The sequence below is a fragment of the Nematostella vectensis genome, chromosome 8, assembly GCF_932526225.1.
Source record: "Nematostella vectensis chromosome 8, jaNemVect1.1, whole genome shotgun sequence".
In the NCBI taxonomy this organism is placed as follows: Eukaryota; Metazoa; Cnidaria; class Anthozoa; order Actiniaria; family Edwardsiidae; genus Nematostella; species Nematostella vectensis.
The window spans coordinates 14,847,158-14,875,088 of NC_064041.1; the positions used below are offsets into that span (position 1 = coordinate 14,847,158).

General features: G+C 45.2%; 2 protein-coding genes across 3 annotated transcripts in view; one reads left to right on the top strand and one right to left on the bottom strand.

Moving 5' to 3' along the window:
- LOC5510491 (ATP-binding cassette sub-family A member 2) overlaps positions 1-26,082 on the top strand; it is a 67,237-nt gene extending 41,155 nt beyond the window's left edge. For both annotated transcript variants that reach the window (XM_048730950.1, XM_048730951.1), the window contains 21 exons: positions 1,240-1,410; positions 5,255-5,996; positions 6,403-6,508; positions 6,852-6,963; positions 7,486-7,555; positions 8,221-8,395; positions 8,941-9,056; positions 9,861-10,008; positions 10,348-10,471; positions 10,791-10,923; positions 11,560-11,680; positions 12,217-12,288; positions 13,129-13,235; positions 13,928-14,069; positions 18,664-18,798; positions 20,691-20,794; positions 21,256-21,348; positions 21,953-22,058; positions 23,332-23,469; positions 23,874-24,053; positions 24,878-26,082. In XM_048730950.1, coding sequence (XP_048586907.1) covers positions 1,240-1,410; positions 5,255-5,996; positions 6,403-6,508; positions 6,852-6,963; positions 7,486-7,555; positions 8,221-8,395; positions 8,941-9,056; positions 9,861-10,008; positions 10,348-10,471; positions 10,791-10,923; positions 11,560-11,680; positions 12,217-12,288; positions 13,129-13,235; positions 13,928-14,069; positions 18,664-18,798; positions 20,691-20,794; positions 21,256-21,348; positions 21,953-22,058; positions 23,332-23,469; positions 23,874-24,053; positions 24,878-24,913 — 3,131 coding nt within the window. In that variant the 3' untranslated portion in view covers positions 24,914-26,082. The remainder of the gene's footprint in view (positions 1-1,239; positions 1,411-5,254; positions 5,997-6,402; positions 6,509-6,851; positions 6,964-7,485; positions 7,556-8,220; positions 8,396-8,940; positions 9,057-9,860; positions 10,009-10,347; positions 10,472-10,790; positions 10,924-11,559; positions 11,681-12,216; positions 12,289-13,128; positions 13,236-13,927; positions 14,070-18,663; positions 18,799-20,690; positions 20,795-21,255; positions 21,349-21,952; positions 22,059-23,331; positions 23,470-23,873; positions 24,054-24,877) is intronic.
- Positions 26,083-26,215: 133 nt separating this feature from the next.
- Positions 26,216-27,931, bottom strand: part of LOC5510516 (valine--tRNA ligase) — a 53,198-nt gene continuing 51,482 nt past the window's right edge. Inside the window, exons 27-29 of the mRNA XM_032379648.2 lie at positions 27,048-27,161; positions 26,632-26,667; positions 26,216-26,457 (exon numbers count right to left, since the gene is read on the bottom strand). Coding sequence (XP_032235539.1) covers positions 26,389-26,457; positions 26,632-26,667; positions 27,048-27,161 — 219 coding nt within the window. The 3' untranslated portion in view covers positions 26,216-26,388. The remainder of the gene's footprint in view (positions 26,458-26,631; positions 26,668-27,047; positions 27,162-27,931) is intronic.

Below are 27,931 nucleotides of genomic sequence, written 5' to 3' on the forward strand. Positions count from 1 at the left end.
AAGCGTTGTTTTGTACCCATCGTTTATTTCAGTGGTTGTTGAACCACTAGTTTTGCTGTTCTTAGATCCTTCTCGAACCCTCGTTTAAAATCCACGGCTGGTTAGTCTCTGCAATGTTTAGTAGTTATGAAATATTTCAAGCCTCGCTGTGAAACGGATCGAAACTCCTGTATGCAGATTGGTGCAGATGTAAGGGGCTGTGGCTGTGTCAATGCTGTTATGTAGATCATATAAAAATTTCTCACGACGTTTTGATGTTTAGATGAAGATATAAGTTATTCTTTTCATTGCGTAGACTGGGCTTGAGAGACTCCCGGTCTAAGGTATTGAGGTTAGCGCTCAGGGCTCACTTTTTACTTCCAGAATAATATCGTTCAATCCACAATTTGCTCGCTCAACTTCAATTCCTAACATGAAATTTACGGAATGAGAAATTTATCCGTGAAAATTATCCTTCTTAAATGAAACATAAAACAACTCGTTTTTCTTTTGGAAAGTTTGTTTTTCTCGAGCAATTTAAGTGTGTTATTGGAAATTCCGTCGAGCTTTGGTTATTTACAGATCGAAATGAACCAGTCACTGTGCAGTTCGGACAATTAACACTGCAAGTCATGCAAATGTGTGTCTCGGGGTAAAAACTGTTATCTCGTCTAGATTAAGTGAGATTTCGATCTTTTTTTTTTCATAAGAAAGAGAGGTTGATGTGTATTTGTGAGCTATTCTCGAAGGTAAAAAATTGTTTATGTATGTACGACTTCAATGCAATAATACAAATTTTTACGCCATTTTATCCTGGTTTGTGTAATTATTGTTACATTGCCAGTACGTCAAATGGAATCGAACAATCAATCTATTCTTATCTAAACGGGCATTTATATATATCGCTTTGGGATATACTTTATAGCATGGAATACAGATTGCATAAGAAGAAGTTCTGTTGTTCTAAGGAGGTTCTGTGTATTTCATCGACACCTCACTCCGTAATTGTTAGTATATATATATATATATATATATATATATATATCCGCGCCCCACATTCTATTATATATTTATTTACCAATTTCAATAGGAAATATCGCACTTTCTTTCCAAAATCAGCCGATGGAAATGGACGCTTTCCACCCTTGATATGTTGCTAGGCTGAAAAGTTGGCGGCTGAAACTGTAAACTGTTTTATTCGAAGAGCAACTGATTTTATCATTGAAAAATAAAGGTGATCACACTGTTTGGTATTTCTAGATGAAAACAGCGCAAGCGAAGCAGAGACGGTGCCAAGTCTACTTTCCCCTCCCCTGCCAACCTTGCCGACCAATGAAGGACTGGAAATGAGTGATGTCGTAAGAAACAGGGGAGAGGATACTGAACGGCTGCTTGGTTACCAGCCCCTCTCGGACTCTGGCACTCACCAAGGTAATTTATACAGTGGTCCCCCCCCTAAGGGTACACGCTTACCTACTCATTTACCCCTAGAGCGGCCTGTACCGGCCTTGACACGCTTACCAACTCATTTACCCCTAGAGTGGCCTGTACCGGCCGTGACACGCTTACCTACTCATTTACCCCTAGAGCGACCTGTACCAGCCGTGACACGCTTACCTACTCATTTACCCCTAGAGCGACCTGTACCGGCCGTGACACGCTTACACGCTTACTAACTCATGTACCCCTAGAGCAACCTGTACCGGCCGTGACACGCTTACACGCTTACTAACTCATGTACCCCTAGAGCAACCTGTACCGGCCATGACACGCTTACACGCTTACACGCTTACTAACTCATGTACCCCTAGAGCGGCCTGTACCAGCCGTGACACGCTTACCTACTCATTTACCCCTAGAGCGACCTGTACCAGCCGTGACACGCTTACCTACTCATTTACCCCTAGAGCGACCTGTACCAGCCGTGACACGCTTACTAACTCATGTACCCCTAGAGCGGCCTGTACCGGCGGTGACACGCTTACACGCTTACTAACTCATGTACCCCTAGAGCGGCCTGTACCGGCCGTGACACGCTTCACAACTCATTTACCCCTAGAGCGGCCTGTACCGACCGTGACATGCTTACCAACTCATTTACCCCTACAGCGGCCTTTACCGGCCGTGACACGCTTACCAACTCATTTACCCCTAGAGCAACCTGTACCAGCCGTGACACGCTTACCTACTCATTTACCCCTAGAGCGACCTGTACCGGCCGTGACACGCTTACCTACTGATTTACCCCTAGAGCGGCCTGTACCGGCCGTGACACGCTTACCAACTCATTTACCCCTAGAGCGGCCTGTACCGGCCGTGACACGCTTACCTACTCATTTACCCCTAGAGCGGCCTGTACCGGCCGTGACACGCTTCACAACTCCATTACCCCTAGAGCGGCCTGTACCGGCCGTGACACGCTTACCCACTCATTTACCCCTAGAGCGGCCTGTTCCGGCCGTGACACGCTTACCAACTCATTTACCCCTAGAGCAGCCTGTACCGGCCGTGACACGCTTACCTACTCATTTACCCCTAGAGCGGCCTGTACCGGCCGTGACATGCTTACCAACCCATTTACCCCTGGAGCGGCCTGTACCGGCCGTGACACGCTTACCAACTCCATTACCCCTAGAGCGGCCTGTACCGGCCGTGACACACTTACCTACTGATTTACCCCTAGAGCGGCTTGTACCGGCCGTGACACGCTTACCAACACCATTACTCCTAGAGCGGCCTGTACCGGCAGTGACACACTTACCAGCTCATTTACCCCTAGAGTGGCCTGTACCGGCCGTGACACGCTTACCTACTCATTTACCCCTAGAACGGCCTGTACCGGCCGTGACACGCTTACCTACTCATTTACCCCTAGGGCGGCCTGTACCGGCCGTGACACGCTTACCTACTCATTTACCCCTAGGGCGGCCTGTACCGGCCGTGACACGCTTCACAACTTATTTACCCCTAGAACGGCCTGTGCCGGCCGTGACACGCTTACCAACTCCATTACCCCTAGAGCGGCCTGTACCGGCCGTGACACGCTTGCCAACTCATTTACCCCTAGAGCAGCCTGTACCGGCCGTGACCAGCTTACCTACTCATTTACCCCTAGAGCGGCCTTTACCGGACGTGACACGCTTACCAACTCATTTACCCCTAGAGCGGCCTGTACCGGCCGTGACACGCTTACCTACTGATTTACCCCTAGAGCGGCCTGTACCGGCCGTGACCAGCTTACCTACTCATTTACCCCTAGAGCGGCCTGTACCGGCCGTGACATGCTTACCTACTCATTTACCCCTAGAGCGGCCTGTACCGGCCGTGACACGCTTACCAACTCATTAACCCCTAGAGCGGCCTGTATTGGCCGTGACATGCTTCACAACTCATTTACCCCTAGAGCGGCCAGTACCGGCCGTGACACACTTACCAACTCATTTACCCCTAGAGCGGCCTGTACCGACCGTGACACGCTTACCATCTCCATTACCCCTAGAGCGGCCTGTACCGGCCATGACACGCTTACCAACTCCATTACCCCTAGAGCGGCCTGTACCGGCCGTGACACACTTACCAACTCCATTACCCCTAGAGCGGCCTGTACCGGCCGTGACACGCTTACCAACTCCATTACCCCTAGAGCGGCCTGTACCGGCCGTGAGCAGTACCCACGAACCAGAACAAAACAAAATCCAAATGAACGCATCCAGCCTGCGTAGCTAGCGTTTTTGTGAGTCCGAGCGCGGGAAAACTTGTGTGAGGGCAGAAAGATTAGATAGGGGAGGGAGACGCCGAAGGGAGAAGTCGCTTGCAGAAAGATTTGTGGTTCTAAACGGTGTTCTTATTAACGAGGTAATGCTGTATGTGGTAAGTCTTGTGGTTCCGAAAGGTGTCCTTATTAACGAGGTTCTACTGTGTGTGGTAAGTCTTGTGGTTCCAAACGTTGTCCTTATTAAAGAGGTTCTACTGTATGTGGTAAGTCTTGGTTCCAAACGGTGTTCTTATTAACGAGGTCCTACTGTGTGTGGTAAGTCTTGTGGTTCCAAACGGTGTTCTTATTAACGAGGTTCTACTGTGTGTGGTAAGTCTTGTGGTTCCAAACGGTGTCCTTATTAAAGAGGTTCTACTGTATGTGGTAAGTCTTGTGGTTCCAAACGGTGTCCTTATTAAAGAGGTTCTACTGTATGTGGTAAGTCTTGGTTCCAAACGGTGTTCTTATTAACGAGGTTCTACTGTGTGTGGTAAGTCTTGTGGTTCCAAACGGTGTCCTTATTAAAGAGGTTCTACTGTATGTGGTAAGTCTTGGTTCCAAACGGTGTTCTTATTAACGAGGTTCTACTGTGTGTGGTAAGTCTTGTGGTTCCGAACGGTGTTCTTATTCACGAGGTTCTACTGTGTGTGGTAAGTCTTGTGGTTCCAAACGGTGTCCTTATTAAAGAGGTTCTACTGTGTGTGGTAAGTCTTGTGGTTCCAAACGGTGTCCTTATTAACGAGGTTCTACTGTATGTGGTAAGTCTTGTGGTTCCAAACGGTGTCCTTATTAACGAGGTTCTACTGTGTGTGGTAAGTCTTGTGGTTCCAAACGGTGTCCTTATTAACAAGGTTCTACTGTGTGTGGTAAGTCTTGTGGTTCCAAACGGTGTCCTTATTAACGAGGTTCTACTGTGTGTGGTAAGTCTTGTGGTCCCAAACGGTGTCCTTATTAACGAGGTTCTACTGTATGTGGTAAGTCTTGTGGTTCCAAACGGTGTCCTTATTAACGAGGTTCTACGGTGTGTGGTAAGTCTTGTGGTTCCGACACCTGTTTTAAAAAATGTAAAACTTCAATTGTTTACAACGGAAAGAAATTTCGAAATAACCATCTGAAATCACCGGATCTCATTATGTTTCTTCTGAGTACCGGAGAATACCATGCCGAATTAATAACTCTTTAAGTAAAAAATATATATTATTCTGTTAAAGTCATCGCTAAAGTATAGCTCTCAATATTGTTATTCTTACAAATAGTCAATAAAAATAATAATTCTATTTTACATTCGACATTGATAAAGTTCCTTTAATTATGTAATCGGTTCCAGAACCTGTATGCCGAAATAGGTCTTCGTAAGCTATCACCTAACACAGAATACAATACAATTAACCTTTTTTTATAGAGGATAACTTTACAACATGTATAGTTTCTACGCTCGTATAGACGTTCAAGGCTCTGGAACCAAGATCTGAACTACTTGTCGCCTTCGCCTAATCATGTTTAATCTCATTCGTCTTTCAGATGAGGCATCTAACGGCCACGCTGCTGGTTTGTTTGAAGGAGTAGGAAGTCATACGTTGACCGGCTCGGCACTCCAGTGGCAGCAATTCTACGCACTGATGCTCAAACGCTTTCACTACGCGCGACGTAACTTCAAGGGTGTCATCTCGCAAATTCTCCTTCCTGCTCTATTTATTTGCATTGCCATGACAATGGCACTTTCACTTCCGCCCAAGCCAGACCTCCCCCCTTTGGAGCTATCGCCTTCTATGTTCTATCAGCCCAACTACATACCATTCGGCAACGAGGCCAAAGGCATGAACATCCTCGCAAAGAGGCTCGAGCAGACCCTGACGTTGTCGTCCGGTATCGGTGCGACGTGCTGCTTACGATATCCCCAGTACGACTTGCTCAACTCGACAGTGAAGCTCACGAAGTCCCAAGTCGCCCTGATGTTCGATAAGTCTTGTCGGAAAGCGATCGACGAGGTCTCGGGAGTCTATCTGAAGCCGAATAAGCATCGATTCTCGTACATTTACTACACCAATAGCTCTATGAATGTGTCAGAGTCGGTGACGCATCAGAAGGCGGGGCCAGGATGTCGGTGTTCGGCAAATGGCACGTGGTACTTGTGCGATCAGGGCGCGGCCGGGAAGCAGCCCAAGGAACTGGTGACGATAACACGTGACACGCTTCAAAATGTGACCGGCAGAAACATGTCAGAGTACTTACTCTATACCACGCAGACATTCAGAATGCACAGGTAACCCATGTCCGAGTACTTGCTCTATACCACGCAGACATCCAGAATCCACAGGTAACCCATGTCCGAGTACTTGCTCTATACCACGCAGACATCCAGAATCCACAGGTAACCCATGTCCGAGTACTTGCTCTATACCACGCAGACATTCAGAATGCACAGGTAACCCATGAGTTTTTATTTTATTTTATCCTGAAGCCCATGGCCTCCCTAGATCCGCTACTAGTATGTAATAGTTCTTAGTAGCTGTAGTATTTATTCTTGACGTATTACGTATTTGGTTTCAGATTCTATCGAGTGACCTTATCACCTGTTTTAGTATTTATTTACCGTATTGTAGTATATTATTGTATTTATTTATAGCTGTAGTATTTATTCTTGACTGCACCTATTTGATCGCGTCCAGGTACGGGGCGCTGTCGTTTGGTAACGTCGTGCAGTTTGTTCCATCGAGGCTGGACAGTGTTCATATCGATGCCGTGAGACGCCTCGCCATACGTGAAGCTTCCAAGGTACATTAGATTTTATACGAACATGTCTTGTTTAACATGTTTAATCCTATACTTCCCTAAACTGCCCCAAAACGCCCTTTCCCCCGTTAAAACAACAGCAAAGGTTAATGACTTCTTAAATGGACTGTTTTCAAACTCTTTTACTCCTATAATTGTCTTTCCCGCCCAGAAACTATAGTCGCATTTGAAAGACACAAAAGCCAGTGCGAGGGGTATATGACTTCCTTTAAGCATGTATTGTGAAACATTACCACTCCTATAACGGACTTATTCGCCCCTAGCCTGCGCCCCGTGAGTCTAACACAAGACAAAAATTTCTAAGTTTTTTTTTTTTTTTTGGTAGTCTTGGTACAACAACAAGGGTTACCACGCATTACCGACGTACCTGAATGTGATGAATAACGCTATTTTACGCGCATCTATCCCCAAGAGTAAAGGCAATCCTGCCGCTTATGGTATGTACATACACATCGATAAATAAGCGCATCTAACCCCAAGAGTAAGAAAGGTCAACCCTGTCGCTTATTGTAATGTACATACACATTGATGAATAAGCGTGTCTATCCCCAAAAGTAAAAGCAACCCTGTCGCTTATTGTAAGGTACATGCACATCGATGAATAAGCGCGTCTATCCCCAAGAGTAAGGGCATCTCTGTTGCTTTTTGGGCTTTTTGTATTTATTCCTGTTGCATACGGTATATACATAATGACACCAACACACTGCTTTTAATCATATTAAGCGGCCTTAAAAGGCCGCTTAATATGATTAAAACATTGCATACAGAAATTTATAGCCTCGTAGTGTATGGATGGTTCAGTAGTAAAAATTTTAGAAATCAACAATGGGTTTGTTTACGAATTTAAAGTTATAGAAGAAGTAAACACTGCGGATGGGCATGATGGGATTAATGCTAGTATTTTTTCTTAACTCGGAAAAACGTCTGAATAAAGCTGACGTAAGTCTGTTTGTTTCCAGGAATCACAGCCTATAACCATCCCTTCCCGTTTAACTCCACGTCTGCAGTTCATCTGTCAGCGGATTATTTGTAAGTACCGTATCTAATAGCGGGTAGAATAAAACCTTTGCCTCAAGAAAGGGAAATAAATCAACACAAGGTTGAAATTACATGTTTTAAGCCCCTGTGAACACGGAGTACTTTCGTTGACGTTTAGAGCGTTAGCCCTTCGTCAAAGCAAAAGAGCTTGTCCAATATATGGCTAACACTCAAAACTTCAGCGAAACTATTAACAGAGGCGTAGAATAACCATTTCAACTTTGGGTTGCTGTTTTTCCTGATTCCTCCACGATTACGCAGACCAAATAGTTATACTACAGCTTGCCTATAGTCATACTAGCCTCAAGAATGGCCCTTTACCGGAGACTCTTTTCCTCTAGAGGATCCCTGCTAAACCTTGGTACCGCATTTCCCTGCGCATCATCGTGGTGACCCTCTTAACACTATCTTTAAATATTTGGACGATGGCAAACGCATAGTTATCCGAGGCCGGGGTCTGTCACCATCAGTCTCTGCCAGCCGCCATTTTGTCATCAAAGTACCAAGTGCGAGAAAGCATCCATTTCCATCGGCTGATTTAGGCTTGCTATTTCGATATTGTCGTATGAATTTGGTAAATGAAATATTTAACTTTAATGTTAAATAAAACAAGAGCAAAGGTGTGGCTCTTTGATTGTTCGCTTCACCTTCACCAGGCGGCAAGGCACGGATCTGGTTATCGCCATCTTCGTTATCATCGCCATGTCTTTCGTACCTGCAAGCTTCGTCGTGTTTCTCGTAACGGAGAGGTCTACCAAAGCGAAGCACTTACAGTTTGTCAGCGGCGTCGACCCTGTCGTTTACTGGCTTTCTAACTATCTATGGGACATGGTGAGCGATCTTAACTTTTAAGGCTGATTTAGACAGCACGGTTTAGTATTATGCGACACCTCTACAACTCGAGTCGCAGATTGTAGATCATAGCCTGCTACTATGCTCGACTACGAAAGTCTTTGTGTGTAATTTAGGAGTAAGACATGTCGTAGGCGGGTCGCATACGATTGAATCGTGCTGTCTAAATCGGCCTTTATTTGGACTTTATAACAAGCCTGCATTTCGTGTAGGTTGATTAAAATAACCTACCCTGGTCCCAGAGCCTCGAACGTCTCTCTATTTAGTGGCCAGCGAGCATGAGGAAAATTTAGAACCATCTATCGTTTTCGAGGAAATTTTGCTAGTAATCGTCCCAAAAGAATCCGAGGTGATCCTGGTATTATTAGTGTAACTACCTTATAGGTCCTGTTTTGCTTTATTCTTAGTGTAACTACCTTATAGGTCCTGTTTTGCTTTATTCTTAGTGTAACTACCTTATAGGTCCTGTTTTGCTTTATTCTTAGTGTAACTACCTTATAGGTCCTGTTTTGCTTTATTCTTAGTGTAACTACCTCATCCCCGCCTTGGCTTGTATAACGTTGCTCTACCTATTTGGAGTTCCCGCCTACGCCTCTGAGACGAACTTCCCCGCTGTCGTAGGGCTCTTTATGCTTTACGGGTAAGGCTTTTTTTAACGCACTCATTCTTGTGCTGCCCAGAACCACCCCAACCTCTTTTTGTCAAATACACGAAGCTACACAACTTTCCAAATGGTACAAGTCCCCCTTGAGCTTCTAGAATACTGGATCTCTTGTAGACTAAATTAGAACGTTGTATTATCGTATTATATGAATATGGTTTATGGTTATTACGACGTTTGAACGAACCTTTTTGCACTTGGGTCGCGCGCGCAACGTTTGTCGACTGCCTATTGTTCGTCCCTTCCGCTCCAACGAAGGTCTAACGCTCGAAACGTTAGGGAACTACTTTGTTTTCACAGAGGCGTTAAACACACATTTTATCCTTATATTGGATGTATTTCCCTAATTTTACTGTATCTCTCGTTTTAACCAATTGTAAAATCAACCGTGCCCGTTAACTACTGTACTAGACTTCTGCATTTCTCGTTTTAACCTTCAGTAAAATAACTTTTCAACCGCGCCCTTCAACTTCTGTACCAGATTACTGTATCTCTCGTTTTACCTTCAGTAAAAAAAATCGTGCCCGTTTGACTACTAGTGCATTTCTTGTATTAACCGTGCTTCCCGGGTCCTGTTTTTTTTTTACTAGACTACTGCTTGTTTTAAGCCTTCAGTAAAATAAGTCTTCAACCGTACCCGTTTAACTACTTACTAGACAAGTGTATTTCTTATTTTAACCGTGCCCCTCGTGCCCCGCTTAAACTACTGTACTAGACTAGTGTTGTTTTAACTGTGCCCCTTCTGTTTCTACCATACTAACTATTGTATTCCTCAACGATCAGCTGGTCTATCACGCCTATGATGTACCCAAGTGCGTTCTGCTTCAGTGAGGCGAGCTCGGCGTACGTCGCTATGATCGTGCTGAATCTCTTCGTCGGTGTCACTGCTACCGTCACTACATTCATCTTACAGCTCTTTCCTGACGATGAGGTAATAGTTGCCCCACAAGTGACATATAACTCCAGGCAAACACGTTTCTGGGCGAAGGACGGCAACCGGAAGTAGGAAGTTTTTGGGTTTAACCCTACCGCAACGTTAGCAGGTTTTTTATATGTGAGACTGCGTGGTGGAACACATACGTCTTTTCTCATTGCATTGAAGCAAAAAAAACTTTACAAAGTAGGAAAATTTTTAAGTTCTGGTTACCATCCGTCGCTCAGAAACGTGCTTGCATGCTTTAGCATAACAACAGTTTGTATCACGTTACAATATAGCAAGGTCCTTGTATACTGTCTTTCGTGATGTTCTAATCAAACGTTTGATTGGCAGGTACTTACAGACGTGAATGATGTCATCAAGTTGATCAGCCTGGGGTTCCCCAACTACTGCCTGGGGCGAGGGCTCATGGATCTGGCGTACAACCAGTACTTGTCGGAGTACTACAGACAGATAGGTAATATGAGAACGTTTCCCCGGCCTCTTCAGGTTTTGCTTGGAAGCAAGCGTAAGAGCAATTACACAAACAAGTGTATCACAGTGCATGCACAAGAAAATCAAACAGTTTAGTTACTCTTGTGTCTAAGTGAGAACAACCTTTAGCGTGGATGTGTTTTGGGTCGCATAGAATTTGTTTTATTTCTAAGAATTAAGGGGAAAGTGGGGAAAGGAAGCGTAAATGTACATCCGATCATTTTTGGAAGTTTTGCTTTGAACATAGCGGTTGTCATGGTTTGAAAAAAAAACCCGAAAATTTACCTATTGTCTTGTTTCAGGCGAGGAAGACTCGATCAAGTCTCCTTTCGAATGGATGATCGTCAGCAGGAACCTCGTGTGTATGCTCATGGAAGGCTTCGCATTCTTCATCCTGACCATCCTCATAGAGTTTAAATTCTTCTTGAAAAGACGGTAAGTAAGGCTTTGCATTCTTCATCCTGACCATCCTCATAGAGTTCAAATTCTTCTTGAAAAGACGGTGAGGCTTCGCATTCTTCATCTTGACCATCTACATAGAGTTCAAATTCTTCTTGAAATGACGGTAAGTAAACGTTTCTTCTTGAAACGACGGTAAGTGAAAGTTTTTCTTGAAAAGACGGTAAGTGAAAGTTTTTCTTGAAAAAGAGGTAAGTGATGGTTTTGCCGTTTGCGCGAAGCTATAGTTATATAAATTAAATGTGTTGCATGTCTATAGTGCAAGTATCTATTTAGGCATACTCACCAGCGCATACTCACCAGCGCTTGTTAAGATACAGACTGCTCCACACTGTTTACACACATGTGTATAAGTTCTAGTTTGTAAGCACTGTCACTGAAGATGGTGCCACGGGCCACCGTCCCCATCGGTTCTTTTACAGTTTAATGCAGTTTGTTTTGCGACACGTGACTTACGGAGAAATTAACTGTATCCAATATAAAGCGAAGGCAGAGCCCGTACCGCTGAGCTATCGCGACTCTATCAGTTTCAATAACAAGTACGGCGGGAAACAATGGAAGACTGAAAGGACCATATGATAATCTTTGGTTTGGGTATGATTTTGTTTTCAGGCGTATCCCGGTCTCCCAACTTCCAATTGAAACCGAAGATGAAGACGTAGCTGCCGAGCGAGATCGGGTGCTCCGAGGTGATGCCGACGACGATCTCGTCAAGATCGAAAATCTCACGAAGGTCAGTTGCGTTTCTAAATACACAAGCCCCGTCCCTCCCCACCCTCCATTCTCCCTCTGTTAAGAAAGATTAGGGCGCGTTTTTTTCCTATTATTCTGGAATGGGAATGGTTGGTAGAGAATGTTCAGAATGGCATTCGAGTCAATCTGTTACAGGTAGTAAAATGGGTGGAATGGCCTTCATTCCATTCCAGAATGAGAACGCGGGATAAGCGTTCTAATCATTCTCATGCCGGAATCACGATTAAAAAAACACGCCTTTAATCTTGATTATAATCTCTTTGCAAAGGACTTGTAAACAAATTTTACACCCCCCCCCCTTTTATTAAAAAAAATATGCGTTAAAATACGCAATGTATTATATAGCACTTATTATTTTCTGTCAAATTTTGAAAAAAATAGAGCAGCAAATGCGACCGTTTGGACACTAACTTTTCCCGTGGTGTTTTTACAGATTTACTATTCCCGTGGTGTCTTTACAGATTTACTATTCCAGTGGTGTCTTTACAGATTTACTATTCCCGTGGTGTTTTACAGATTTACTATTCTCGCAAGAGGGGCAAGCACCTGGCGGTGGACCGGTTATGCGTTGGTGTCCCCCAGGGAGAGGTATGTACCTGACCTGGTATTACGTATTTATACTATTAAAAGCGCCACCTGTGTTCGCCAAACGTTTTTGATTGGTCGAGTAGCGGTATGACGTCACAACCAGCACTTGCTTGGAGCTTCGAACTTGTTCGCTAGTATCAGAAAGACAGCAAAATATTTGGAAAACACAAACATTGTTTGAGATAAACGTTTATATTTAAACCGATTAATATCTTACTTGTTAATATATAATATGACTGATAATAGGTAATAAAGACGTGACGGAAAAAACCCTGAACATGCGCACTTCGAAGAGATGGAAAAAGAAGATATAATTTCTTAAAATGGCCATCAGTTCCTTGTATTCCGGACTGATTTTCCCTTTTCAAAATACAAATAACGTGAGGCCGATGCACATACCGAAATTTTGGCTTTTAAGATAATTTTTTCCTTGAGCTATGTATGAGCTCAGGGACAAAACCTCAAACTTCAATGACATTTTACAAAAAGTCGCATCAATTTAAAAAAAGTCGTATTTGTTATTTTGTTTGATATTACTCACTAAGTTTTTCGCCTTATTTGATGCGAAATCAGCTTATTTTCAAGTCGTGCTTTTCTGTCATGTCGGTAAGAAATGAAATACTGATGACCTTCCTAAGTGTCATGGAAACAGGGGTTGTTGGTGGGAGATAAGAAAAAAAATAACGTGTTTTCCCTCCTTCCTCCTCTCTACCTCCCCCTCCTACTCCGCAGCCTCGCTGACCTTAACTCTCTGTGTTTTCGAGGATGAAAGATGTCTTGACATGCAACCTTACTCTGCTGATTTATTTGCAACTAATTTTATTGTTTGTCTTTGCGCAGTGCTTCGGTCTGCTGGGCGTAAACGGCGCAGGGAAGACAAGTACCTTTAAAATGTTGACAGGGGATACTGCCATGACGGCGGGCGATGCCGTGCTCAACTCGTACCGGTACTATATAACAAATTCGACTGATGTTTACTGTTGTTATTACAAGTCATATCAAGAATCTTCGAGTGTTTTGCGAGCTTTGGCTTGTAATTCGTTAATCTTTTCCGCAATTAGTCGGTCAACCCAATTGCGCTGATTTGATTGACACGAGCCTTTGGCGCGTACTTGATTCGCGTTTTTTTAGAGTTTAAAGAATTATTATAACTGCTGTAAATAAGAGAGCAAAGAAATATTGATACCCTTCTGAAAAATAAAGACAACAATTTTTATTTTTCTCAATATGGAAGCTTGTATAAAATCACTAAGGAATACCCCCATAGGCAACCAAAGTATCACAAGAAAGGCGAAGAGATTGAATAGCCTAATTTCTAGTTCCACTATGACCGCTGGACTTACAGACTAAGGATGCATAAATACATTGTAAGCCTCGACTTGAGGCAAATTACATGCGCATACCAGCGAGAATCCTCTGGAGCTTGGAATAAAACAAAGCAAAAACCTGTGAATACTTCACGATCTCGCTGGTATTTGCAATCGATTCAATTGAAACCGATGCTTGCACTGTATTTATGCGTCCTCAGTGCCTCTGACCAGCAGGCACAGTGGAATTCGAAACTGGACTATTGCAGTTTTTATGTTTGGTCTCTCTTTTCGGGAGTAAAGCCTTGAAAAGTTCTTGTCCTCTTAAACAGCATCGCGACAGACATCCATCGTGTTCACCGGTGTATTGGCTACTGTCCTCAGTTTGACGCGCTGATTGACGAGATGACGTCAGAGGAGCACATCCTGCTCTACGCCCGACTCAGGGGGGTGCCAGAGAAGGAGATTAAGCAGGTCTGTGCTGTAGCCTCAGGGAAGGGGATGGGGGGTGCCGGAAAAGGAAATTAAGCAGGTCAGTGCGGTAGACTCAGGGAGGGGATGGGGGATGCCGGAAAAGGAGATTAAGCAGGTCAGTGCTGTAGACTCAGGCAAGGGGATGGGGGGTGCCGGAAAAGGAGATTAAGCAGGTCAGTGCTGTAGACTCAGGGGAGGGGATGGGGGGTGCCGGAGAAGGAGATTAAGCAGGTCAGTGCTGTAGACTCAGGGAGGGGATGGGGGGTGCCGGAAAAGGAGATTAAGCAGGTCAGTGCTGTAGACTCAGGCAAGGGGATGGGGGGTGCCGGAAAAGGAGATTAAGCAGGTCAGTGCTGTAGACTCAGGGAAGGGGATGGGGGGTGCCAGAGAAGGAAATTAAGCAGGTCAGTTCTGTAGACTCAGGGGAGGGGATGGGGGGTGCCAGAGAAGGAGATTAAGCAGGTCAGTGCTGTAGACTCAGGGGAGGGGGATGGGGGGTGCCGGAAAAGGAGATTAAGCAGGTCAGTGCTGTAGACTCAGGGGAGGGGGATGGGGGGTGCCGGAAAAGGAGATTAAGCAGGTCAGTGCTGTAGACTCAGGGGAGGGGATGGGGGGTGCCGGAGAAGGAGATTAAGCAGGTCAGTGCTGTAGACTCAGGGAGGGGATGGGGGGTGCCGGAAAAGGAGATTAAGCAGGTCAGTGCTGTAGACTCAGGGGAGGGGGATGGGGGGTGCCGGAAAAGGAGATTAAGCAGGTCAGTGCTGTAGACTCAGGGAAGGGGATAGGGGGTGCCGGAGAAGGAAATTAAGCAGGTCAGTGCTGTAGACTCAGGGGAGGGGATGGGGTGTGCCGGAGAAGGAGATTAAGCAGGTCAGTGCTGTAGACTCAGGGGAGGGGATGGGGGGTGCCAGAAAAGGAGATTAAGCAGGTCAGTGCTGTAGACTCAGGGAAGGGGATGGGGGGTGCCGGAAAAGGAGATTAAGCAGGTCAGTGCTGTAGACTCAGGGGAGGGGATGGGGGGTGCCAGAGAAGGAGATTAAGCAGGTCAGTGCTGTAGACTCAGGGAAGGGGATGGGGGGTGCCGGAAAAGGAGATTAAGCAGGTCAGTGCTGTAGACTCAGGGGAGGGGATGGGGGGTGCCAGAGAAGGAGATTAAGCAGGTCAGTGCTGTAGACTCAGGGGAGGGGATGGGGGGTGCCAGAGAAGGAGATTAAGCAGGTCAGTGCTGTAGACTTAGGGAAGGGGATGGGGGGTGCCAGAGAAGGAGATTAAGCAGGTCAGTGCTGTAGACTCAGGGGAGGGGATGGGGGGTGCCAGAGAAGGAGATTAAGCAGGTCAGTGCTGTAGACTCAGGGAGGGGGATGGGGGGTGCCGGAAAAGGAGATTAAGCAGGTCAGTGCTGTAGACTCAGGGAGGGGATGGGGGGTGCCGGAAAAAGAGATTAAGCAGGTCAGTGCTGTAGACTCAGGGGAGGGGATGGGGGGTGCCAGAGAAGGAAATTAAGCAGGTCAGTGCTGTAGACTCAGGGAAGGGAATGGGGTGTGCCAGAGAAGGAAATTAAGCAGGTCAGTTCTGTAGACTCAGGGAGGGGGATGGGGGGTGCCGGAAAAGGAAATTAAGCAGGTCAGTGCTGTAGACTCAGGGGAGGGGATGGGGGGTGCCAGAGAAGGAGATTAAGCAGGTCAGTGCTGTAGACTCAGGGGAGGGGATGGGGGGTGCCAGAGAAGGAAATTAAGCAGGTCAGTGCTGTAGACTCAGGGGAGGGGATGGGGGGTGCCAGAGAAGGAAATTAAGCAGGTCAGTGCTGTAGACTCAGGGAAGGGAATGGGGTGTGCCAGAGAAGGAAATTAAGCAGGTCAGTGCTGTAGACTTAGGTAAGGGGATGGGGGTGCCGGAAAAGGAGATTAAGCAGGTCAGTGCTGTAGACTCAGGGGAGGGGATGGGGGGTGCCAGAGAAGGAAATTAAGCAGGTCAGTTCTGTAGACTCAGGGAGGGAAATGGGGGGTGCCGGAAAAGGAAATTAAGCAGGTCAGTGCTGTAGACTCAGGGGAGGGGATGGGGGGTGCCAGAGAAGGAGATTAAGCAGGTCAGTGCTGTAGACTCAGGGAAGGGGATGGGGGGTGCCGGAAAAGGAAATTAAGCAGGTCAGTGCGGTAGACTCAGGGAGGGGATGGGGGATGCCGGAAAAGGAGATTAAGCAGGTCAGTGCTGTAGACTCAGGCAAGGGGATGGGGGGTGCCGGAAAAGGAGATTAAGCAGGTCAGTGCTGTAGACTCAGGGAAGGGGATAGGGGGTGCCGGAGAAGGAAATTAAGCAGGTCAGTGCTGTAGACTCAGGGGAGGGGATGGGGTGTGCCGGAGAAGGAGATTAAGCAGGTCAGTGCTGTAGACTCAGGGGAGGGGATGGGGGGTGCCAGAAAAGGAGATTAAGCAGGTCAGTGCTGTAGACTCAGGGAAGGGGATGGGGGGTGCCGGAAAAGGAGATTAAGCAGGTCAGTGCTGTAGACTCAGGGGAGGGGATGGGGGGTGCCAGAGAAGGAGATTAAGCAGGTCAGTGCTGTAGACTCAGGGAAGGGGATGGGGGGTGCCGGAAAAGGAGATTAAGCAGGTCAGTGCTGTAGACTCAGGGGAGGGGATGGGGGGTGCCAGAGAAGGAGATTAAGCAGGTCAGTGCTGTAGACTCAGGGGAGGGGATGGGGGGTGCCAGAGAAGGAGATTAAGCAGGTCAGTGCTGTAGACTTAGGGAAGGGGATGGGGGGTGCCAGAGAAGGAGATTAAGCAGGTCAGTGCTGTAGACTCAGGGGAGGGGATGGGGGGTGCCAGAGAAGGAGATTAAGCAGGTCAGTGCTGTAGACTCAGGGAGGGGGATGGGGGGTGCCGGAAAAGGAGATTAAGCAGGTCAGTGCTGTAGACTCAGGGAGGGGATGGGGGGTGCCGGAAAAAGAGATTAAGCAGGTCAGTGCTGTAGACTCAGGGGAGGGGATGGGGGGTGCCAGAGAAGGAAATTAAGCAGGTCAGTGCTGTAGACTCAGGGAAGGGAATGGGGTGTGCCAGAGAAGGAAATTAAGCAGGTCAGTTCTGTAGACTCATGGAGGGGGATGGGGGGTGCCGGAAAAGGAAATTAAGCAGGTCAGTGCTGTAGACTCAGGGGAGGGGATGGGGGGTGCCAGAGAAGGAGATTAAGCAGGTCAGTGCTGTAGACTCAGGGGAGGGGATGGGGGGTGCCAGAGAAGGAAATTAAGCAGGTCAGTGCTGTAGACTCAGGGGAGGGGATGGGGGGTGCCAGAGAAGGAAATTAAGCAGGTCAGTGCTGTAGACTCAGGGAAGGGAATGGGGTGTGCCAGAGAAGGAAATTAAGCAGGTCAGTGCTGTAGACTTAGGTAAGGGGATGGGGGTGCCGGAAAAGGAGATTAAGCAGGTCAGTGCTGTAGACTCAGGGGAGGGGATGGGGGGTGCCAGAGAAGGAAATTAAGCAGGTCAGTTCTGTAGACTCAGGGAGGGAAATGGGGGGTGCCAGAGAAGGAAATTAAGCAGGTCAGTGCTGTAGACTCAGGGGAGGGGATGGGGGGTGCCAGAGAAGGAGATTAAGCAGGTCAGTGCTGTAGACTCAGGGGAGGGGATGGGGGGTGCAAGAGAAGGAGATTAAGCAGTTCAGTGCTGTAGACTCAGGGAGGGGGATGGGGGGTGCCGGAAAAGGAGATTAAGCAGGTCAGTGCTGTAGACTTAGGGAGGGGATGGGGGGTGCCGGAAAAGGAGATTAAGCAGGTCAGTGCTGTAGACTCAGGCAAGGGGATGGGGGGTGCCGGAAAAGGAGATTAAGCAGGTCAGTGCTGTAGACTCAGGGAAGGGGATGGGGGGTGCCGGAGAAGGAAATTAAGCAGGTCAGTGCTGTAGACTCAGGGGAGGGGATGGGGTGTGCCGGAGAAGGAGATTAAGCAGGTCAGTGCTGTAGACTCAGGGGAGGGGATGGGGGGTGCCAGAAAAGGAGATTAAGCAGGTCAGTGCTGTAGACTCAGGGAAGGGGATGGGGGGTGCCGGAAAAGGAGATTAAGCAGGTCAGTGCTGTAGACTCAGGGAAGGGGATGGGGGTTGCCAGAGAAGGAAATTAAGCAGGTCAGTGCTGTAGACTCAGGGGAGGGGATGGGGTGTGCCGGAAAAGGAGATTAAGCAGGTCAGTGCTGTAGACTCAGGGGAGGGGATGGGGGGTGCCGGAAAAGAAGATTAAGCAGGTCAGAGCTATTGTCTCGAAGGTACCGAAAAGTGAAACAGGTTTTGTAGACTCAAGGGGAGGTGGGGGCGGAAAAGAAAGTGAAACGGTCAGGTTCCATTTTGTCATCCTAGTACAATACCAAGTTGGAAAAAGCAACCATTTCCATTAACTGATTTGTGATATTGCGATATTTCAATTTGAAATTAATAAATTTAGTATAAAACATTGTTTTAAATGTACAAATGTCTTTGCATAATTTGACTTCCATTATGAAATGGAAACCATCACGAGAGTGAGGCCGACTAGAGCACTTTATCACGTCAGTAACTTGAGCGAATTGCTATCATCCAACTTGTTTTTCATTCCCAGAATTGTTCCCTCGTAGGTGATGAAGTGGGCTATCCGTAAGATGAACCTGACTCAGTACGCAAAGACCCCGTGCAAGACCTACAGTGGAGGCAACAAGAGAAAGCTCTCCACGGCTATAGCGCTCATAGGCGACCCACCAATCATATTCTTAGTAAGTATTTCGTCATGACCCACCAATCATATTCTTAGTATTTCGTCATAGGCGACCCACCAATCATATTCTTAGTAAGTATTTCGTCATGACCCACCAATCATATTCTTAGTATTTCGTCATAGGCGACCCACCAATCATATTATTAGTATTTCGTCAAAGGCGACCACCAATCATATTCTTAGTAAGTGTTTCGTCATAGGCGACCACCAATCATATTCTTAGTAAGTATTTCGTCATAGGCGACCACCAATCATATTATTAGTATTTCGTCATAGGTGACTACCAATCATATTCTTAGTAAGTATTTCGTCATAGGCGACTACCAATCATATTCTTAGTAAGTATTTCGTCATAAGTGGCCCACCGATCATATTCTTAGTAAGTATTTCGTCATAGGCTACTACCAATCATATTCTTAGTAAGTATTTCGTCATAGGCGACTACCAATCATATTCTTAGTATTTCGTCATAATTGGCCCACCAATCAAATTCTTAGCAAGTATTCGTCATAGGCGACTACCAATCATATTCTTAGTAAGAATTTCGTCATAAGTGGCCCACCAATTATATTCTTAGTATTTCGTCATAAGTGGCCCACCAATCAAATTCTTAGTAAGTATTTCGTCATAAGCGACTACCAATCATATTCTTAGTAAGTATTTCGTCATAGGCGACCACCAATCATATTCTTAGTATTTTGTCATAGGCGATTACCAATCATATTCTTAGTAAGTATTTCGTCATAAGTGGCCCACCAATCATATTCTTAGTAAGTATTTCGTCATAAGTGGCCCACCAATCAAATTCTAATTAGAGTAAAGTAAACTGGTTGTCCAGTTTTTAGCCAGTGACTTTCTTGGTCGTTTTTACGAATTTTTCTATATGGCACGAGGCGCATTAGGCGTGATATCCCTCTATAGCAAAATTCGTTGTTGCGCGACCTCCCAGAACCGACAATATCTTTCTTCGTTTGGGAAAATAGCGCGTAGTCAATCAAACCAAACAATCAAAACCAGACAAACCGCCCCCAAAGCTTGTGTCTGACTACGCGCTATTCACAAACGAGACAAGGATTTTGGATTCACCGAGGTCGCGCAACAACGAATTTGGCTGTAATATCTGGGTTGATAAAATTCCTCTTTTTAATAGCCCTTATCGTCTTCGTTATCTTCTAGGGCGAGCCTACAATAGCCCTTATCGTCTTCGTTATCTTCTAGGACGAGCCTACAATAGCCCTTATCGTCTTCGTTATCTTCTAGGACGAGCCCACAATAGCCCTTATCGTCTTCGTTATCTTCTAGGACGAGCCTACAATAGCCCTTATCGTCTTCGTTATCTTCTAGGACGAGCCCACAATAGCCCTTATCGTCTTCGTTATCTTCTAGGACGAGCCCACAATAGCCCTTATCGTCTTCGTTATCTTCTAGGACGAGCCCACAATAGCCTTTATCGTCTTCGTTATCTTCTAGGACGAGCCTACAATAGCCCTTATCGTCTTCGTTATCTTCTAGGACGAGCCCACAATAGCCCTTATCGTCTTCGTTATCTTCTAGGACGAGCCTACAATAGCCCTTATCGTCTTCGTTATCTTCTAAGACGAGCCCACAATAGCCCTTATCGTCTTCGTTATCTTCTAAGACGAGCCCACAATAGCCCTTATCGTCTTCGTTATCTTCTAGGACGAGCCTACAATAGCCCTTATCGTCTTCGTTATCTTCTAGGACGAGCTCACAATAGCCCTTATCGTCTTTGTTATCTTCTAAGACGAGCCCACAATAGCCCTTATCGTCTTCGTTATCTTCTAGGACGAGCCTACAATAGCCCTTATCGTCTTCGTTATCTTCTAAGACGAGCCCACAATAGCCCTTATCGTCTTCGTTATCTTCTAGGACGAGCCCACGACAGGAATGGATCCGGGTGCACGGCGCTTCCTGTGGAACCTCATCCTGAACATCGTCAAAGATGGGCGATCAGTGGTGCTGACCTCTCACAGGTATGACGTCACTGGTATCGTGAAATTCCGCTCTAAGCGCTCTAACTGATAGATAAAGGCTTCGAAAATTATATTATTCAAAATCTGTGTGATAGAACATACTGTTTATCAAGGAAACTGTATTTTACAAATGTTGTCCTTATACATAAATTCTCACTTTACATATTTTCTGTTCCGTTTTGCTCATTTCCTTGATGTCTTAGTGTTCACTTTAGAAACAGCCAATTTATTGTCGGGGTTGACTTGACTCAAAGTCATTCCCTTATACCCCTACGAACAAAGGCACAGCATAGGGAAGAAGGCGGTTGATGTTGTTAACTTGCCTTGCTCTCAGGGTTTTAATTTTACATGCACTAAGAGAATCAATTCTAAAAAAAGCTAGTAAAGACAAGTGATTTTATGTTAGTCTTTCCCGGGTGACTAGATAGTTCTTTGAGTTCTGCTATCTTTATTTGTTTCAGTATGGAGGAATGTGAAGCCTTGTGCAGTCGCCTCGCTATCATGGTCAACGGACGGTTCAAATGCCTCGGCAGCTGTCAACATCTCAAAAACAGGTAGATTGCCATGAAGACCGGAAAACAGGTAGGCCATGAAGACCGTAAACAGGTAGGCCGTGAAGACAGGAAACGGGTGTGCCATGAAGACAGGAAACGGGTGTGCCATTAGGACCGGAAATGGATGTTCCATTAAAACCAGAAACAGGTATGCCATGAAGACCGGAAACCGGTAGGCCATGAAGACAGGAAACGGATGTGCCATGAAGACAGGAAACGGGTGTACCATGAAGACAGGAAACGGGTGTGCCATAAGGACCGGAAATAGATGTGCCATAAAGACCGGAAACAGGTATGCCATGAAGACCGGAAACAGGTATGCAATGAAGACCGGAAACAGGTATGCAATGAAGACCGGAAACAGGTTTGCATGAAGACCGGAAACAGGTATGCCACGGAGACCGGAATCAGGTATACCACGAAGACCGGTAACTGATATGTTATGAAGACCGGAACCAGGTTTGCCACAAGGACCGGAAGCAGGTATGCCACAAGGACCGGAAACAGGTATGCCATTAGAACCAGGAGGATAGAATTATAACGGAGCATTAAGATTTAGAAGATAGACAGGAAAACAAATACTTAGCTTTGATGATGTCTGCAGGTTTGGCGAAGGTTATATCATCACTGTGCGTATCCAAGGCGACGTCCCTAATCTTGAGCCCGCCATCACACACTTTACTGAGCACTTCCCACGGGCCACTCTTAAGGTATCTAAACAATTTCCTTTTGTATTTTACGTTAGGCCTATTATTTATTGAAATAAGCAAAGATGCAAGAGGGGATGTAAGATGCTTACTTCGCATGTGAAAATAGTTGCTAGGGAGACACGAGCGGAAAAAAAATTAAGGGGACGGTTTACGTCGGCTTCGCGAGGGATACACGAGCGGAGAAGACATTAAATGGACGGTTCAAGTCTCCTTCGCGAGGGAGACACGAGCGGAGAAGGAATGAAAATGACTGTTCACATCTGCTTCGCGAGGGAGACGCGAGCGGAGAAGGAATAAAAGGGGCGGTTCACGTCTGCTTCGCGAGGGATACACGAGCGGAGAAGGAATGAAAGGGGCGGTTCACGTCTGCTTCGCGAGGGATACACGAGCGGAGAAGGAATGAAAGGGGCGGTTCACGTCTGCTTCGCGAGGGAGACGCGAGCGGAGAAGGAATGAAAATGACGGTTCACGTCTGCTTCGCGAGGGAGACGCGAGCGGAGAAGGAATGAAAATGACGGTTCACGTCTGCTTCGCGAGGGAGACGCGAGCGGAGAAGGAATGAAAATGACGGTTCACGTCTGCTTCGCGAGGGAGACGCGAGCGGAGAAGGAATGGAAATGACGGTTCACGTCTGCTTCGCGAGGGAGACACGAGCGGAGAAGGAATGAAAGGGGCGGTTCACGTCTGCTTCGCGAGGTTTTCACACGCTGGTGTGCGTCTGATGTCTGCACTTACTTTTCCGTCTCCGTTTACTTTGCTTGTGAAAAGCTGTTTTTTTTTGCGTTTTACACGCTCTAGTAAAAGTGGTTGATTGTGCTTAATTCCTTTTTCAATGATTTAGACGCTCCGATGTGTCGGGCGGATAGAGCATTTACGAGCAGCTGTCATCCAGCCCTTTCCTCGGCTTCTGAGAAAAGAAATTGGCCTGCCACCAAAAGTCTATTGAGTAGCGTCCGTCTGTAAGATTTTGGCCGACTCCGTACACAAAATTGGTCTGAGAAGTAAGCGCGCATAGACGAGCCTTTCATTGGTTAAGTTTTGAGGACGGTCATAAGTAAAAGCGAAGATAGCCTCGAAGCGTGTCCGGGCCGTATTAAGTGTCCAGTTGATAGATCTAAATCACGCTATTTGGTTGGAAACCTCCGTAGGTGTTATTGGTTTAGTTTTAAATAACGATAGTTATAAGTAAATTTGGGACATCTCAAAAGCTCTTTTAGCTGCCATTGGTTAATTTTGTTGGCTTTATCACGTGCCGGTGGCTTCTTGTGTACAGGAACGTCATCACAACATGCTTCAGTACCAGATACCCTCGGGCATCATGACGCTGGATCAGATCTTTGGGAACATCGAGGACTACCAGGATCGACTGGGCATCGAGGACTACTCAGTCAGCCAGACAACATTAGACAATGTGAGTGTTTAAAAGAAGCCGCCATTTTATGCTCCAGCAAATTGCTTCAAGTGTGTGACTCAAAGCATCTATTTTCATCGGCTAATTCAAGTAACATAGATGCTTTCAATCAGACATCGTCAGTTTTCACGCAACAAGACCGTTGTATTCTCAAATGAAAACATGTAAACAAAAACAACGGTTTGGCTGATCGACATTCCTTAAAGCCTTCTTGGTTTACAATGGAACATTGAAGTATTTGTACTCGATATATCGATAATTTCAATCAACATCTTGGCTCCCAACAACATTAGAATACACAAATTTTCTCCATATACTTTACCTCACAGCACAACACCTCATCGGACTTAACTTTATCGTACGCGTCTCCCTCGCTATAACTTAACTGATTTTATTTATCACAGGTATTCATCAACTTTGCCCGCCAGCAGACAGACGAGACGGAATACAACGAGCAACTGCCTGCCAGTGATATCGCAGGCTCATTACAAGGCGAGCGCCCGCGCTCCATGTTGTCAGAGGAGATTCACTTTAGTGTTCTAGAAGATGATGAGGAAGGCGCAAGGGTTTTCTTTACTGATCGGGTATGTCACGTGATTGAAGAATGATTCGAAACTTCCTGTCTAGGGAAAGATGCTTGGAGTTTTGTCATATTCAATCATCTTTTATTTTGCTAAATTTATTTTTGGTTTTACACTTAGTTCTACCAGCCCTTATCCACCGTGTGTAAGCCGACCTAAACCATTTCTTGCATGCACCACACTCATCTTCCCGCACCCTACACCTTGTCTCACCCTACTCAACGTCACCTCACCTTATACCACTTTGCCAATCACTTATGTTCACCTTACCCTAACCCACCTAGCGTGATTCCACGCTACTCCTACGTCTCATCCTACTCCACGGCACCTCACCTTATACCACCTTGCCAATCACTTATGTTCACCTTACCCTAACCCACCTAGCGTGATTCACCCAGATAACATACGTACTCAGCCTTATTAATCCTTCGCCTCTTACATTATTCCACCATACCTTATTTCACCTAATGACACCTAGGTAACATACGTACTCAGCCTTATTACTCCTCCGCGTCTTACATTATTCCACCATACCTTATTCCACCCAATGACACCTAGGTAACATACGTGCTCAGCCTTATTACTCCTCCGCGTCTCCCCTTATTCCACCATACCTTATTTCACCTAATGACACCTAGGTAACATACGTACTCAGCCTTATTACTCCTCCGCGTCTTACCTTATTCCACCTAATATTACCTAGATAACATAAGTACTCAGCCTTATTGTGTCACCTAGATAACATTACGTTACCACCCCTTAGTTTACCTCAGAATACGTTACCTTGCCGGGACTGAGTCCTCATCCTATTTTATTTTGTTTAACAGGCTCGGCTTGCGTTCTCGACAGAAGAAGCAACGTGACAAAGACCCAGATAAGGTTTAATAACAACCAGAAAACGTAACCGAATGAAATGTGGCACTACCAGGCTGATAGGCTTTTATGCATACACCCATTTTTGTTTTAGATAACAATCCTAACACATTCTCTGCTATTTTTCTAAAAACATATTTTATAGTATTCTTCAGATGTACCGTAGAACATACTATGCTATTGTAATTGAAAAATAGGATTTTTTCTTGATCAGACAATAAATCTTTTTTAGAATTAGGGCTTAAATTGCGTAAATTGTAATGTTTAATAGGAAAATTCATAGGGGTTCTTATGCAGTAGGCGAAATTTTTAATCTCAAAACGTAGATTATTTAGAATACAAGTTATGGCAAATAATGAATACTTTATGGTCGGTTCCATTGCTTAAAAAATAGGTTCAAATTTCTATTTCAACATTCCAAAGATGCTTGTGTTTGTTTGAGATATTAGAAGATATTTTGGTCCTAAGATTTGGGAAAACTAAAATAAACTTAAAAAGAATTGGGGAAAACGAAACACATTTTTTTTTTCAACTGAAAAGATACTTTGAATTATAAAATAATAAGTCAAGGGGCGGGCCAAAAGATATTTGAGGAAAGATAGGTCATTTATCGTGCACTCGAGGCTGTAAAGATAATTCTTTTTTTCTCATATTTCTTATGGTCAGTCCCTGGTTATTCACCTATTTTAAATACGATTGCACTCAAGAATCCATATATCGTGACCCGCAGTGGCTCATGGGTGACGTTTACATTATTTTAGCATCTTGGTACACTTAAGCCTATCCAGAGCCTCGAACGTCTTTCTATTTAGTGGCCAGCGAACCTCGTCTCAAGCTCGCTGGCCATTAAATAGAGAGACGTTCTGGCTTTCTTACACGAGTTACACGACAAGACTGACTTGGTAGTATTTTATTAAAGTTTTTTGAGTTTTTACTCGGTTTATCACAGAGTTGTGGGAAGACATCGGGGAGGTGAATGCACGAAAAGAGAAGTTGTGGCATTCACTTTGCGTGGGTGAGGTGAAATTGGGAATGGGCTATTGAGCATCGCGTGATGCCGTATATTTAATGTTTGGTAAGCAGAGAAGAGATAGTATTTAATAGAATCTAAGATTACAATTGTCAGCATTGGAAGTATAATAAATTATTAGTTTTGGTACTCATTGCTTTTGGAATTCTTTTGTTTTGATTTGGCTTGATTGGCAGAATCGGTCTCAATCCTCACCCACATACCTCACATCGTGGACAAGTCGAAGGCATAGGAAAACAAATGCGTACAAAGCACAGTAGACTACAATAACAATTGTTTATTCCCTATACGCTCTACTAAAGAATTTTGGACAGTTTTGATAAACTGGATTTGTGAAAGAATTCTAGAAGACTATTGTCCAACACTGTACCGAAGCTGCATAATATAATTCCAACAATACATTGTGATTTAAGTATTTGCCAACAGTGTATGCCGTTACTCGGCCATCTTTAGAGACTCCAGGGCGCGCTGCATTTTAAGAATTTCAGCCTCTGTTTCTTGTATCTACATTAAAAAAACAAACAATACAAATAAGGTTAGAGCTACAGCAAAAATGAAAACAAAGCACGGCCACGGTCCACAGCGAGTTCTCTAAAAAAATATGCGAGTACTAGGGAAAATACTACAAAATGATCAAAAGACAAGCATTCGGACACCTTTGAACACTTAACTACATACCTTCTCCTCGTTTTGTTGTTGAATATTTTCAGGTACCTAAAAATATGTCGGAACAGGTTAACATCTGTAACCACACGAAAAACGAAGAATCCGCAACCCAACGCAGAACGTAAGCACTATATTCTTTGGAGCAGTTTGCGATTTTTTTTTTTTCAAATTTGCTCTCAAGCTAGTGCGGTCAGGGGTTTCGTGTGGTCATGGGATTCTAGCTCGCGTCGCACGAGACAAATGCTAGTGTAAACAGGCTATTTAGGCAGTCTCTTCTATCTATGCTAAATAGAACGCAAATAAAGAAATGGGTGTGTACAATCGTAATTAGAAGTCCCAAACAAATATCATTGCAATCCAGTCTCTGGATTACCCCCCCACCCCCACCCTCCACCGGTACCCCCCCCCCTCTCCACCGGTATAGGCACCTTGTTCTTGTAATCTTCCACTTCAGTTGCTTTTTTCAGCTTCTCCAGTTGCGCTTTGAGGTTTTCTTGCTTGTTTTCAACTTTAGAGATTTCCTTGGCGATGTCAATCATTCCCTACGAGCAAATATATTTTGCAATTATTCATAGCTCGTACCCTGACTGACAAGATTTTTCATTACCGAACAAAGGCGATTGGTGGTGAGCAAATATACTTTGCAATAATCCAATAATGTTCAAGTCTGTACAAGGGTACCTCTATCTTAAAACGGCGCGTTTATCTCTGACGTGTGAGCTCTGTTTAGCTGTTCAGTTCTGTACATAGCCCGAGTGACAGGCCTGTATTACCCATAAATTCGAACAATCCGTAATTGTTCGTTCGAACATCTTTATGTTTTCGGGGAGCTCATGGCTCGCATAAGCCCTTATTGTTTTTCTGTGAGCGCCTTGCCATTTGTAATTGTCAAACAAATAAACTGGATCCAGCGCAATAAACAATTTTTCGCTGTTGTAGCTCGTTGGGGAATCGTATGCGACTACTTATTGTATCACAGAGTACATGCGAAATGCTTTCTTTATAATAGGCAATGTTAAGCTGGAGTCTACGCAGTAAACATAAACAGAATTCAGCTTTTCAATGTTCCTAGCTTGTAGATGTCATATCTCTACGGCGTCCATGATCAAATGCAAACCAGGAAGAGGTCCCCCCTCCCCTTGGCCTTATATAAATAGTGCGCTTATTTCTTATCGGTATCGTTTTTTTTTTAAGTTTAGGTCTATTAGATGTATTAAAAGCGCTGGAAATATGGATGCAGTAAAGCTGCCTTAATACTACTTATATAATTGCTCTATATTGATTGAGTCATTAAAGCAAGCGACAGGCGTTG